Source organism: Aythya fuligula, chromosome 2 (assembly GCF_009819795.1).
Source record: "Aythya fuligula isolate bAytFul2 chromosome 2, bAytFul2.pri, whole genome shotgun sequence".
Lineage (NCBI taxonomy): Eukaryota > Metazoa > Chordata > Aves > Anseriformes > Anatidae > Aythya > Aythya fuligula.
Window position 1 is genome coordinate 16,984,904 of NC_045560.1, and position 15,080 is coordinate 16,999,983.

General features: G+C 39.9%; 1 protein-coding gene across 4 annotated transcripts in view; it reads left to right on the forward strand.

The window, feature by feature from the left end:
- MPP7 (membrane palmitoylated protein 7) overlaps positions 1–15,080 on the forward strand; it is a 146,304-nt gene that overhangs the window by 32,136 nt on the left and 99,088 nt on the right. For all 4 annotated transcript variants that reach the window (XM_032181658.1, XM_032181659.1, XM_032181660.1 and 1 more), the window contains exon 3: positions 8,088–8,254. In XM_032181658.1, coding sequence (XP_032037549.1) covers positions 8,218–8,254 — 37 coding nt within the window. In that variant the 5' untranslated portion in view covers positions 8,088–8,217. The remainder of the gene's footprint in view (positions 1–8,087; positions 8,255–15,080) is intronic.

Genomic DNA, 15,080 nt, shown 5'->3' on the forward strand with positions numbered 1-15,080 from the left:
AATACTTTCCTTTTACTGTGCACCTGTACATGCGAGGAAGTTTTTTGTTACTTATGCTCAAGATGCAACTAGTAAATTATCACTTAATAAATCAAAATTTTCCACAATTGAGCTAAAAGTATATACTTTTCAGATTGCTCATATTCAATTTTAAAACTTAATACTAAAAAAGCCTGAAATTGATTCTGTTGGAAATTATTGTAGTGATTTTTATGGGGATAAAAATATGTTGAGAAAGTGGATTCTGCTTTTGCTCTCAGAGAAAAAAATACATATTGTTTACTTTTTCATTCCTGTTCTCCATCTCCAAACCTTCTGTTCCATCAAAAAAATAAAAATAAATAAATCACATATCGACAGAAATGGATTATGGAAAGTTGTGCTGAACAAAGGATAAATGTTTGGAAGGTGAGGTAATCTAGAAAAGATGAAGCGGACACAGCCTGTCTCCTGTAAAAACAAACAAAATATGGAAGCACTGTAAAATACCCCCTCAACACATCTGGCTCTAGAGGTGTAAGCGTTTTTGAGTTTAGAAAAATAACATGCTAATATTTTGGGGGATGTTTTTGACTTTGAAATAATCATATTTGTATATTTCTATATTTTTGAGGATGATTTTTTGGACGCGGCTGTTTGATAAACCTCAGAATAGGTGCACAATTTTTTTGAGCCACAGGACTGTGAGGTTCAGTATATTGCTGACACAAATACTTTGCTAAACTTGACACACAAACTTTGCAAATACTTTGTAAATAAATAAATGAACTATTTATTATTTTATTAAGCATGGCCTTAACACTGTTTTTGTTTCTATCACTTGGAGATTTTCCATGAGCTTTTGTAGATGTGGGATCAAACTGCCTTATAATAATCACAGAATATCCTGAGTTGGCAGGGACCCACAAGGATCATTGAGTCCAACTCCTGGCTCCACACGGGACCACCCAAAAATACAGAATCATATATATAATACTAAAATATGGATTATATTTCTAAAATAGGAATTGTAGAGCCCTTTGCTACAATGCATATATAATCGTTAGGGAGGGCTGAGGTTATCAGATAACTCATTGCTGGAGGTTTTGCTGAGCTTTCTCTTCTATAGCAATAGTTACAGTTGTCATCATTTCAGCATTTGGGGGGCCAGTAGGGTTTGTCATTTACTTCAGCTTACTTAAATTTTTCAAAAAGTCTGTCAAGAAACCCTGCCAGAACAAAACTTTTTGTGCATGTAATTAATGGAGAGACTGTGGTACCCGCTGACAGGTATTTTCCAGGAAAAGGAATGGTTTGCAGCTAGGGGAAAAGTGTTAAGAGTGTACCCAAACCAGTAACTCAAACCAAAAGAGCAGCCTTTGATCTGAGACATAGTTTAGGTCACATTTTAGTGAATAGCTTTATTAAACTAGTTTATTAAACTAATATTATTCTGTCAGTTGGTACATTTTATTTGCAGAAAATTGGATCTGTCTAAGGGTATCTGACATCAACTACACTGATGCTGTTTTAAATTAAACTGTTAGCTTTAGTGTATGTATTTAAAGGAATGTTTTCAAGCATTTGAAGGAATGTGCTCAGTTCCAACACTGACGTTTAAAATCTGAGGCTGAACAGAGCTCATGTGGGTTGTTTTTTGTGTTAAAGACGGGAGGTGCAGATTGCAAATGGGTTTGCCACTGTTGCAATTTTACCTATTGCAGCTTTTTGAGTGTATTTCACAAGTAACATGACTATGTTTTAAGACAGCAATAATCTAAAACAACTTCTGTACAATATATAAAAAAATAAACTTGGCGTCTTAGAAGCAAGATTGGACTACCTTCAAATGTTACTTTGACTGAAGATCTCTGGAAAAGTTTTAATCAAGATCATGAGATTAAGAGATTAAGTTTTTGAAACTTTTTTTTTTAATCTGGTAATTAATATAGGTAATAAATCCTTTTTTTCTTTTTTTTTGTAGATAGTAGCATTTTATTATTATTATTAATTTATTTATTTATTTTATGAGCGCTGGTTATTTATTAATCACAGAAGAGAATCTGGATTATATACATTCAGGAGATCCATAAACATCAGCTATGGAGACAGTGGACAAATATACATAGAAGATAACATATTTGACTGATTGGAAGCCATACTTTTTGATAAAAATTTCTGTAAATGCCCTAGAAAAAGCAAGTGCATTTATATAATTTAAAATACCATTTGCCACATAGGTCAGAAAATGAGTCAACATGAAGACAGCGTTACATTTTACAATGAAGTGCCCTCTTCAGAATAGTGTCAAGGCAGGCTGGTTAAGCTCCACTGAAACAGTTTCCAGTGTTTGTTCTGTGATACAGCTGATTTGACTTCTCTTCCTTCTCTGAAATCAGGGAATTTCAGTTGAATTTAGAGATGCTGGGAGCGATAGGAACCAGTAGACTGAATCAAGTGTCCTTCCCAATTGTGTTTAGTTTACACATAAGGATGTGCATAGACAAGTATTTATCACTCATTTGGTCAACCTTGTATTACTTAGAGGGTAAAACAGTTCGTTCTTATGCTTTTACCTTTTGGCATGCCGTTAGCAGTATGTGGACAGGGTCCCTTCCAGGAAGATTTTTATCATTTTAATTCAGATGTGTGATAGGATTCAGAGTCATTTGGACTTCTGCAGAAACATTGCTCAGTGGCCCAATGCTTTACTCTATTTTTTACACTGATCTATATTTTATTTGTATTTTTATTCTATGTTAGAGTAATTTGTTATTAAAATAATGTAGTTTCACAGTTGTATTTAGAGAGGGCTCAGATAAAGGTGGTGTCTAGATAAACAGGTCTTATGTTATGGTTCCAGTCTTGGCAAAGAGACAATATGGGGGAAAATGAGTCTGGAGGAAGAAAATGGTGACATCAATTTCAGTGTTGGTATTGGAGTGTATAGGTAAGTGAGATTCCTGCAACTCAGCATTAAGCTCTTCAGGAGGAGGAATATATTTGTTGCTCAGGTTCTGAAGGAAGCAAATCTTAGGCTCTACTTTCTCATCTCCCTCTCCTTCCTGTCTTCTGAGCCTTTGAACAAATTCAGTCAAACAACAGAAAAGTTCACAGTGTATGAATATCTGGCAAGTTTTCATGAGTGGGTGATGAGACAGTGATTGGAGTTTTCTTCTGCTAATGACCCATTGAGTGAAGGATCTAGTGTGAGCTCATCCTTTACGATTTTATTCTCTTCTTCTTAAAGACATAGACACCAACATCAGGAATAAGCCTTGCTTCATTCTGGTGTTCATTGTAATGAAATCTGACCACATTCAGAAGTAGCCACCAAGCACTAATTGGGACTAAATTCTTGGCTTTTGTTCTCAGACTGTGGTTGTATCTAAAATCCTTATGGTGTAAGCTGAAGATTTGCATAAGTTAAACAAAATGGAAACCGCTGATTAAGATACTCTAAAATATCGTGCAAAAGTCTTAAATTCTTCTGATGGTTGAAGAGTGATACAATGGCAAGACCAGGAGGATGTCAGTCAAGGCAGCTATTGTCCTCTTCAATTTGGGACATGGTTGAAATTACGTAGTGCTCATATGCTATGCAGTATTTCCAGTTGTTTTTTTGTGTGTGTGGGGGTTCCTGTTGGCAGCGTGCACAAACTGCCTATAAGGGCAGCTGACCAGTTTTGCAGGGCAGTCGAAAGCCACAAATGGATTCCAGTAGTCTGTCGGAGACCCTGTGATGGAGTGGGTGGAAGCTTCCTCAGCAAGGATTAAGGATTCAATAGGTCTCATTACATCTTCCAGAAGAGCAGACCACCATTTTCTGTTCACATTTTGTCTACCAACGCAGATTTACTTCCCCCAGTCTAGAAGACCTCCTTTGGCAATTTCCTGTGCTGCCTAGGTTTTGGAGACTTGTATACATGTCTCTAGTCATTCAATTACTGGAGGCCCCACAATGAATACAAGACCGAATGGCTGTCAAATTTCCTGTCTCCACATGAAATCTCTATCTGGTAGTTCAAATACCATTTGCAGGCATGCTGTTTTAGTTCTGGAAATCCAGGTTATAGTCTTCATAACTGTAGCATCCTTTAGAAGAACATGTTAAGTGTGTTTCTTGTATCGAACAACCTGTTTTTTTATGTTTTTTCCTTGATTCATAACATTATTAGGTTCATACTTTTTATATTTCTAACTGTTTTAAATCAACTGAAATCATCAGCCTGCCTTTTAAATGTGAAGGAAATTTGTTTATATTCATTAAAGTGCCAAAAATATTAACTTATAAAATAACCTTTCAGAAAGAAATATTAAGTTCATTGAGGCTTGGACGGGGAGCCGAATGTGGAACCAAGTCTTGATGCATGCCGTCTCCAGATGCACGATGCTTGCTATAAAGATAAATTTGAATGGGTTTTCGGAGCAGAAAAAGCTAACTTGATGAAAATTAGGTGTACGTGTGACTAATGGAGTCGCTCGCATTCAAAAACAACAGATGATGCTAGAAAGGAGCCACTAAAGCTAGGGTTATGCACAAGGCATAGTGAACCTTAGCGCTCAGATTTTGTCTCCTGCCCTCGGGTTTGACCTTCCTACCGCTGTCCGTAGTTATGACACGGGTGGTGGGGAGCAGGATTTATCCCCTTCCCCTGTGTCTGTGGGTAAGGGGCCCCTTATTTGTGTGCCAGGCAGAAGAACGGTCCCTTGGAGGGCTGCGGCTGTAGGATTTTGCCTTCTGCAAGGTGTTCCCAGGAGGTTTCTGCCGCCCTCCTGGCTATTTATAGCCGGGGCATTTGGCACCACGACACGTTGCGTTACCGTAATGAACTTGGCGGGTGAAGCGTGTCTGGCGTGGTTCGTGTGCTCGCACAGCGTACGCCAGCTATGTAAAGGCAGGGAAACGCAGCTTTAGTGTCTGCAGCTCCACCGGACAGCCCTAGAGACAGCACCGCCCTTCGCCGCTGAGGTAAATACCCACACAGTGCAAACCCATCACACATTTCCTAGCGTTTTCAGAAGCCCCTTGGCTCCCTCAGCCTCAAATCCCTCAGAAACCCGGCCCCAGGAGCCCCGACCCCGAGCCGCGTGAGGCGGGCCGGGCCGGGCCGCTAGGGGTCAGGAGCGCCGCGGCGGCCGGGGAGGCGGCCCGGGGCCTGGTGGAAAGTCAGCCGCGTATCGCCGGGCTTCGCATATTTTTCACTGTTTCCACATGGTGGCTGCCAGAAGAATCTGATACAGTGTGATCTATAGAAGCAAGGTACAACTGGAATAATGAAATTTCAAAAAATAAGCCCTTTTTAAAGGCTGGTCGTAACGGTCCTGTTGGGTATTGTAAATGCCTTCAGGTGCACTTGATACTGCTGTTACGTTCCTGGCTTTGGGTTCTAATTTTTATGGAAAGATGGATTGAACTTCAATTTAAGAATATTCGGTAATCCCTCTCAGGACATACTGTAACAGCTGGTATTTCTGTGTTGCGGCAAATCGATTCCATACAGCAGTCAGCAGTGCCTATGGCTGGGCTCCGGCAAAAACTTCCAAAGCATTTTACATAAAGCGAGCCAAAGAAAATAACATCATCACTGCAAAAATGTAGCTTAATTTGCAAGTTAGAAAAAAAAAATCCCTCTTCCATTCCAGCAAAATATTAAGCATTTTACTGGTAAGGATTTCATCAGGTCATTTATTTTTCATTAATATATATTTAGGATCTGGGGGGAATAACTTTATGCCATATATAAGTTTCTTAAATAATAAGGAACTTGATTTTTTTTAATATCAAATGATTTACCGTGAAATAAAGAAAAATAAAGAGCACGACTGAGTTCTGAATACATGACATGTATGTAGATCATCAAGACTTTCCACATTTCACAATGATTTTTTTTTGAGGCATCTGAGTTTCTAATTAATCCGCATTAATGAGAATGCTGTGCATGTTTTGGTGGATTTATTTTAGTAGACAGAGCTGCGTATAAATTAAAGATGGCCCATTAGCAGGAAATCATTTTGTTTTAACCAGTTTCTAACACACATGAAAACCTAAAGTGCTTCCACACGTCCTACGGCTGTAGTCGTGTGCTCACTCTGGGGACTGTAAGGGAGCCTGCAACAGGAGTCCTCCTTTATGGTACTTGTATGTGGTACAATAAAAAGAAAACAAACAGAATTAGTGTAAAGTGAGTATGTTTGCTCTTAATTTGCACAGTGTGTCCTTGGCTATGATGTCGAGATTTTTTTTCCCTTTTAAACGGCACCCTGGCTAGCTCTGCATATAGATGTTTTACAACTTTGTCATCATAAGTTTATCTTTCACTTTGAAGTGCTCCCTTATCTCTGTTTTAAATTTAGCTTAAGCTAATAGGTGTTGTATTGCTTTAATGAATATTGATTTTGGGGGGAAAGTGATGCTTTTTTGGTGAAAGCTTTTTTCTTTAACAATACCTTCTATAACTACAAAAACAAACAGACAAACAAACCCCAACCCACAACTGAAACCATCCCTAAAACAATTATGATAGATATGTTTTGAGTTTTATTCTTTCTGTTTAATAGAAGAAGAAGTTACCTATCACTGTAACTTTTGTTGTGCTTACCTTCTTTAAAAAATATCCAGAATCACTGGGGTTTGAAAGCTGACATGCAAAATCTTTCTTCAGGTAAAATGTTTAGGGGGGAAGAAAAAACAAATAAACAAAACACACACACAAAAAAATCATGATGTTGCCAGACTATTTAAACTATAGGCTTAGACAGAGGGACAAGTAAACAACTAGCTTTTATCTAATAATTGATTTAAAAAGGAGTAAACATAATCTTAAGGATGGCCCTTAATATGTTGCAATAGTTTTTAGCAATGTGTGGATTTCTTTTTTTTTTTTTTTTTTTTTGGAGAAAGAAACTTTTGAACAGCGTACAGTGTTTATAGCACCTGTATATTACTCTTCCATGAGACTGTTGCCAAGTGCAAATGTGTCCAAAATACTCACTTTTAGAGCCAAGATGACTTCAAAAGTCATTCTGATTAATATGAATGTGTTTAAACAAAACAAACAAACAAAACCAACAAAAACCAAATCAGCAACAGCAGCAGCAAAATGCTCGCTTTTTTGTTTAAATTCTTACGCTAAAGCAGAACTGTGCTGCTTTCTTTCTTCAAGGACACTTTTTGTTTTCTGAAATCTGGAGAAAATACTTTATTTTCTGTAAGCCTCTACTTCCCCCCCTCCATTCCTTCTCCCTGCAAACACATGCCCTGCTACTAGTAAACATTTCCAGTCTTGTGAAAAGAGTTTGAGTTTCTTTCAGTTTTATATTTTAACATACCCGAATTTAAATATCTTCACTTACATTTGAAATCGGTTCATACTTTTGTTACGTTTTCCCTGAATTTTCCTCAAGAACTGGTTAAAACAAAAGACCCAAATCTAATGTCTGTAGGCCTGTGCAATAATTAAAAACTGTATCTTAAAAAAAAAAAAAGTGACTTCATAGTAATGAATTACAGGAAAAAAATCTATATATAGTTTGCGTGAGAACGATGAGAATGGCTCCATAAATCCAGTTGCCGTTTACCCTAGATAAGTGCTAGCTGCAGTCCTGATTTTTATAATTTCAGTTAAAATTTAGTTTATATTTCCAGATTACAAATAAAAATCATATGTTAGATCTTAAATGTACTGAAATGGATTGAAAGGGGTTTGAGTAGAAGCATGGAATAAATTAACATGTAAGCAATTTTTTTTTTCTGTGAAAAGTAGTAACAAAATTAGAGTGACTTAAATTATTCACCGTTTTTATTTAAAGAACACTTTATTTCCCAAATACCTGACATGCTAGAGTTAGAGTATAATTTACATGAGAGAAATGTGTGAAGTTATTTTTACAGCGGGATGGGATTATAGACTAGACTGAAGAAAACAAAACGTGTTTCACCTGGGGAAAAAAATTTAACAGTTCTATATAAATGCAAAGAGCTTTGTTGTTTTTGAGAGACTTAAATCAAAAGCTTATTTTGTGATAATGATTGGGTTTGCTTAGCTGCAGTAATTTACAGTTTAACAAAGTTCTTAATTGTAAAATTCTGTTTCCGTTCTTTCTAGGAGAAACGGGGAGATTGCATAAATCTTTGTAGACAACTTGGCTGCAAGCAGTTAAACCGAAATTAACTTCTGCCTTCTGGCCGCAGAGCACTAGTCTGACGTTCCTGTGTGATACTCTGCAGACTAAATCATGCCAGCGTTATCAACTGGATCTGGAAGTGACACAGGTACGCAAGCCAAGGAGTACTGCATGTTTCCTCCAGAGCTTATTTGTTAAGTCTACAGTCTCTGTTTCAAGAAATCATCAAGTAAGATAATTAATTGTGGTCTTAACAGATGCGTAAGCTAGCACTTTAAACATAACCTTTTCTTCCTGAAGTTAATGTAAGTATATGGAACACCGCAGGTTTAATAAAAATAATAGATTACTTTTTAAAAGCCCAGCCATCCTCTTCTCCCTATCCCCAGCCCCTAAGTAGATACTAAATATGGATCTGAAGAATTTGGATTCACCTCAGAGTGGTTCCTACAATGTTAACTTTAAAGAGGAGGAGAAAAAAAGATGATGATATCATACATGCCTTAATATTTGCAGCAGTCTAGACTATCCCCTCTGTGAGTTAGTTATCAGCGGAGTTATTTCTGAACACAGACTACTTGGTTTTGACACTTCTCTAACAAATTAGGAGAAGAAAAATACCGTCTCAAGTTCTCTTCCTTCCTTTGCCTTCCAAATCAGAGTCCAGTTCCTATCACTGAGTGCAGGCAGTGGGAGTGCAGATATGTAGCTTTCTGGAGTTCTAACCTTCTTTGTAGCAATAGCAAGCTACATTCAAAGGTTAAATCTAATCTTGCTGTTGTGTGCAGCCTCTCTGGCAATATTTTTGTCTCTGTTTTAGGGGCAAGTGAAGTTAGTATTTTTTCTCAAGGGTGTTTGGTAAATAGGTCATCCCGCTGAGATTACAGGAGAAAGATCATTGCTTTCCATCCCTCTGCTTGTTATTCTAGAGCACATAGTTTTATGCACAGGAAGTAATAGCAAGATTTTGAAAAGGAAGAGGGAGATTTCAAGTCAGGAAACGAAAAATAATGTAAGGAACTTCATTGAATTATTAGTTTAAATAGACTGCATAGTGCAGTGATGTTTTTTTTCCCCCCTCACACCTCATGTACATGTGAAAAGATGAATTGTGAGAATTTGTTGTTGTTTCTTTTACATTTTCTCCCTTAATGATGGAGGGGTGTGTGTGTTCCTGTGTTTGAAGGATTAGACTACTATCTTCCCAAATCCTACCTCTATCTACCTCACTTTTCTTCTCCTTCCCCCATGGAAATATGTGCTTCACTTCTGTCACAGTTGAAGCTATTGAGTATACTCAAGCTGAATTTTGGAAGATGTTGTAGTCTAACTTAGGCTGATTTTCCACAGTGGAACTTTCCTTCCTTTATCACACAATCTTCTGTGTCCTTCCAAAACCTGCTTTTTTTTTTTTTTTTTTTTTAACTATTACATGGCCAAATGCTTTCTGAAGTCTCAAGAAAATTTTAAGATGAATAGTAGAAGGATGTGTGACGACTAGTGCCTGATGCTAATAATACTGCTAGTTTTATTATTTAAAGAATGTTTTTATGTCCAGAAGTAATAGCAATGGACATGTTTTCATAATAACGAAAATTATTTGAACGAATGAAAAAAAACCACTAATGTTTAAATTGTGTGTCTTAGTGTCTGAAAACCCAGTCCTATTTGATGTCCTATTTGATGCTTGTGATACTCCAAATACATCTTAATTAATTATGTGGGATAAAGCTCAACTGTCCTCCTTGTCCCAAGCAATCTATAATAGTAAAGTATGGTATGTATTATTGAGATCTTGCTGCTTAAATAATACCAAGTGTTTGTTAAATCCAGATTGTTTTCCACTGCAAGGTGTATATTTACTTTTTTTTTTTAAATGAACATTTGCATTTGGAAGGAAAAGAGAATTATTTCTTTCTTTCCAGTTTCTTACTGCTTCTCTTGAAAAGCATGATAGGTATTAATGTGTTTTTTTGTTTGTTTGTTTTTAATGACTACATCAAACTGTGGTCTCTGTCCTGGTTATAGGGCAGATGTTTGCTAATCTGCAGCATGATCCACCTCAGAGCCCTGTTTTTCTGGAATAACTCACATTTAGATTTAAAAAAAAAAAAAAAAAAAAAAAAGATACACTAAAAAATGGATTTTCTTATTTTTGCTGCTCCCTGTCGAAAGGTCGGTAGACTGCCTTTCCTCTTGCTTTCTCACCCTCACTGCATAAACTGGTGGTGTGTGTGTGTGTTCATAGAATCAATAAGGTTGGAAAAGACCTTCAGGATCATCTGCTCCAACCATCCCCCTACCACAAGTGTCACCCACTAAACCATGTCCCTGAGCATCACGTCCAACCTCTCCTTGATTACCCTCAGGGACGGTGAATCCACCACTTCCCTGGGCAAACCATCCCAGTGCAGCAGAAATGTCTCCTCATTTCCAATCTAAACCTCTCCTGGCGCAACTTGAGGCCATTCCCTCTAGTCCCATCACTGGTTATCTGTGAGAAGAGCCCGACCCCAGCTCCCCCCACCTTCCTTTCAGGCAGTTGGAGAGAGCAATGAGCTCTCCCCTCAGCCTCCTCTTCTCCAGACCAAACACCCCCAGCTCCCTCAGCCGCTCCTCATGGGACTTGTGCTCCAGGCCCTTCGTAGCCCTGCTCTGTACATGCTCCAGAGCCTCGATGTCCTTCTTGTAGTGAGGGGCCCAAAGCTGAGCACAGCACTCGAGGTGCAGCCTCACCAGAGCCGAGTACAGGGGGACGATCAATCTCCCTGCTCCTGCTGGCTGCACCATTCCTGACACAGGCCAGGATGCCTTTGGCCTTCTTGGCCACCTGGGCACAAGTGCCGGTTTGTGTTCAGGTGAGCATCAATCAGCACCCCCAGATCTTTTTCCTCATCACAGCTTTCCAGCCACTCTGCCCCAAGGCTGTAGCGCTGCATGGGGTTGTTGTGACGAGAGCGCAGGACCCAGCACTGAGCCATGTTGAACCTCATCCCACTGGCCTCTGCCCATCAACCCGTCCTGGCCAGGTCCCTCTGCAGGGCCTCCATACCCTCCGGCAGATCGACACTTCCCCCCAGCTTGGTGTCATCTGCAAACTTACTGAGGGTGCTCTCAATTCCCTCATCCAAGTCATCAATAAAGACGTTAAAGAGGATGGGCCCCAACACTGACCCCTGGGGAACAAGTGTTGTTGCCTGCAATGAGCTGGAACTGCTCTGATCCAGGAGAGGAGTCGGTGTGGAGTGCTGTGGAGTTAATTAGTTATGGGGACCTAACAAAAACATGCATTTAGTGTGGGGGAGGTCTCTGCAGAGTCTATTCTGAGACTCTGAAACCCCCATGTGCCTTATTTCTGTATCTGTTCTATCCTGGTGAAGTGGAAGTAAACCTGGATGTGAAAAGAAGTGAGAGCTCACTGAGAACTATTTGATAGAAATGCATCATCTGGGGATGTCAGAAAATTCTTATCAAATGTTTAAATGGAAAACATTCCTATGAATTACAGGTTTGTGTTTGCACCCACGTTTCTACGTACGTACACACGTGCACACATTAAATGGTTTTACATGTTGACAACAGGCAGGTGGCCCTGCTCCTCTCTGAAGGCTTATTGTCTCGTCATCGTTGGGTCAAAGTTATCTCAAAGCACCCATCTCGACTGAAGGGCTGAGCTCTGCGTGAGGCTGCGTCTGAAGCTTGACGTTTGTCCGTGTTCCCCATGTTTGAACTCAGCGTGCAAACCCGCCACACAGAGTTGAAAGACCGAGAATGAAGGTTTGCACTTGTGCAGGTGAAGCAAGTCTGTGAGATGTAGCGCTCACGTATCTGCTTCAGAAGGTTTGTTTGCTCTCCTGGCTTCACGGTAGTTGATGGCAGCTTCCTTGCTGACTTTGGTGGAGCCAAGATGACATCATTGTGCCTTGTGAGGTGGTGCTTTAGTGTGAAAAACATAGTAAAGTTGTTACAGATTTCTTTCTTCACAGCTCTTTAGTGAGCTTGCTCAGCTGACGAGTCTCAAGCTGCTTTTTCTGTTTGTCCTTAAAAACTAGCGCAAGAATGTGCAAAGCAGACGCTGTGTTAGTGATTCATGTGTTGTCAGCAGGAATATCACAAGGAATGGCCAAGTTTGGTCCCCAGTAAAACTGTGTGAGATTGCTTAAATATAATGAAAGTCAGAAACAGTTCTTGAATTTGAGTATTTTAAGTTATAGAGGGTAAAATTGTGCAAGGCTTACATTAGCTGCTTCTTGAGGACATATTAGCAGCTAACGCTGTGCCAGATCGTGTTTTTTTTTCCCCCCAATATTATAGGCGTATAAAACTGAATACACACCAGTTGTTAAATGGGAAAAAATCACGTTTGTTGCTAACCAAATTGTAAGTTCCCATGGCTTTAATAGACTCCTGGTTTTGGTGTTTTCTCTTTTGTAATTATACAAACAAAAGCTATGAAGCTTGTTGGAAACGTTGGTTATTTCTCTGGGATTCTCCAGTAATTACCTGCACTGCTAAAGCTGCGTACCCTTGATGTGGATGGAGTGAATAATGGTACAAATGCTTTGCTAGACCCTTACAGTGATTCGATAGCTCCACAGTCCATGTGGGTCGTGTGCCAGTGACGAGAGAGAGCTGCAAGCAACACAAAGTTTAAAGATGATTTTAGCAGTCACCTGAACATTGAAAGACTCTACCCTTGCCTTTTCTGTTTTGGTATGGATGTGTTCCCTTTATTTCCTACTAATACACTTTAATGAGCTTGCCAGCTTTAGCATAATCTCAACTAAGTGCTTGATAACAAAACGGATAAAAAGATGGAGAGAAGAAGGAAAAGCACTGACAGGCAGAGAAAGCTGAGGAGTTGGCTGAGCCATGAGAAATGTTTGTCGGGGCTGAAGGGCGAACGGAGCTGCGGTGGCTGCAGATCGTAGCCTTCCCCACCAGTTGCTAGCAGGAGGAGGGAGCTACCAAGCAGGGAGTTCTATTTTTACAGACTGCTTAAAAAAAAATGCAATAAAATGGTGGCCCAAGATCTGGGGCTTTGTTGTTACGAGATGAAGAGAAAGGGAACTGAGGAGAAGGATGAAGGAGAGGTCTGGGAGTAGCTGTTCCGCTGGAGGCTGCCAGCGAAAGGCTTGCGGGGCAGCAGAGACCGGCTCCAAGCAGCCTCCGCTTCGGTGCCGACGTGTGACGGGCCCAGCGGCCGGGTGAGAGCCCAGCACGCACGGAGCTGAGCCTCGACGTGCCCACCACAGGGCTGCTTGAATTGCTCCCTGCCTTGAAACACACACATGCGGCTAGATTTCACGACAGCCAGGACGCTAGCTGAGGCGAAACTTGCGCTGAGTTACTAAATAGAGGCCGTATTTTACCGTGCTTCCTTGAATTCTCCCCATCTCCAGCTGCCAGAGGCATTAAATGGCTTGTAGGCTAGCGCTAACGTGAAAGATGTGGGAAAGTATGAGGCGTATGGCTAGCTTTAATTGCTATCAGGTTTAATTTTTAAAAATATAACTTTCTGGTATGGGGGAAAAAGGGTATTTTGGTATCAACACATTTCTGGTGAGTGTTGGAAAATTTGTTCAAAGCAGAATGAAATTTCTCTCAACTCTTCTGTTTTGGCGTAATGCTTTATGTTATGTGAGACTGATTCACCCGTGTGGAATCAGAAAATGTGTGCAGTGATATTTACTGGTGGTAAACTCCTTAAAACTGTTACAGCTCTTGGACACAAATTTAATTTCAAATGGGCTGGCAGCAGGAATATAACTTTTTTTTTTTCTTTTTTTTTTTTCTCTTTGGTGAGCAATGCGTAGTTTTGCGGTAAATTTGAAAGTATTTATTGTTTCTAACCAGAGTCTTTAAATGTATAGCTCCTCTCGTTGGACGAGAAGCTGTAATTACAGTGAGGGTTGACAATTCCCCCTTTTGCCAGAAGTCCTTTGACGAGAGCAGACTGCGATGCTGTAACGCACAAGGGTAACGCTGCCAGAATCCGGCTCGGCAAGCGGAGCAGATTGTGTGCGTTTGCTGTCAGATGAAAGGTTCTGTGGCTTCTCAGCCCAACGTCGGGTCAAGTATTGCCTGTTTTAATAAAAGCTAAAGCTGTTAATCTGAAGGAAACTCAGTACTGCTTTGAGGTAGTGAGACGCTTCCCTGCTAGCAGTTGTTAGTTGCTTGTTGTGGAACATGGGTTCAAGTTCGATTTTGCTTTTACGGTACCACATTGGTTAAAAACAAACAAAAAAATGCAAAAAAGCACACCTCAGTGCAGTGTATATTTTAGGGGATAAAATACAAAATTTTGTCACTCCTACTTTCCTTTTTTAGACTTAACTTTGAGACTTCAGAGATGTACTTGACTCTTCTTTATATTCCTATATAACCGTGTAGACTCGTGGATCAATATTTGTGTGCTTGTGTGTGCTTATATGACTGAGGGGATGGTATAACTTGTTGTGAGCATTAAACTTTAAACTCAGTTGTACAATGAGACACAATAGTGCAAGGATAGACTTTAAAGCATTTTTTGGGCATCAGTGCTGCCATCTCTATCGTATAGATTGTAGGATGTTGTCACCCATTCTTAAGACACAGTATGGGAGGCTGAGCTACACGGTAATCAAATGGTCCTTCCAGTATTTTTAGGGACAACTGAGCTAAAAATAGTCTTGACTTCTGTTGTCAGAAGTCTTCATTTGGTCTCTTAATGGGATATTGCAGCCTCCTCTTGCAGATGTAAAACGCCACATTTGGGATTCCTTACCACTCCCTGCACCAGGTCCCTTGCAGGCTGTGACTGAAGAGTTAAACATGCCGAGCATGCCCGGTGATTCTTTTTCTGACATCCTAGTGCTGGAATGAGTTCTTTCCTGACTGCCTGCCAGAGCCTTGCTATTGCCTCCTCTAGTGTTGATGAAGATCTAGATATAAATACTTAAGGCTCCCCAGGCTGACGTCTGTACAAAGGACCA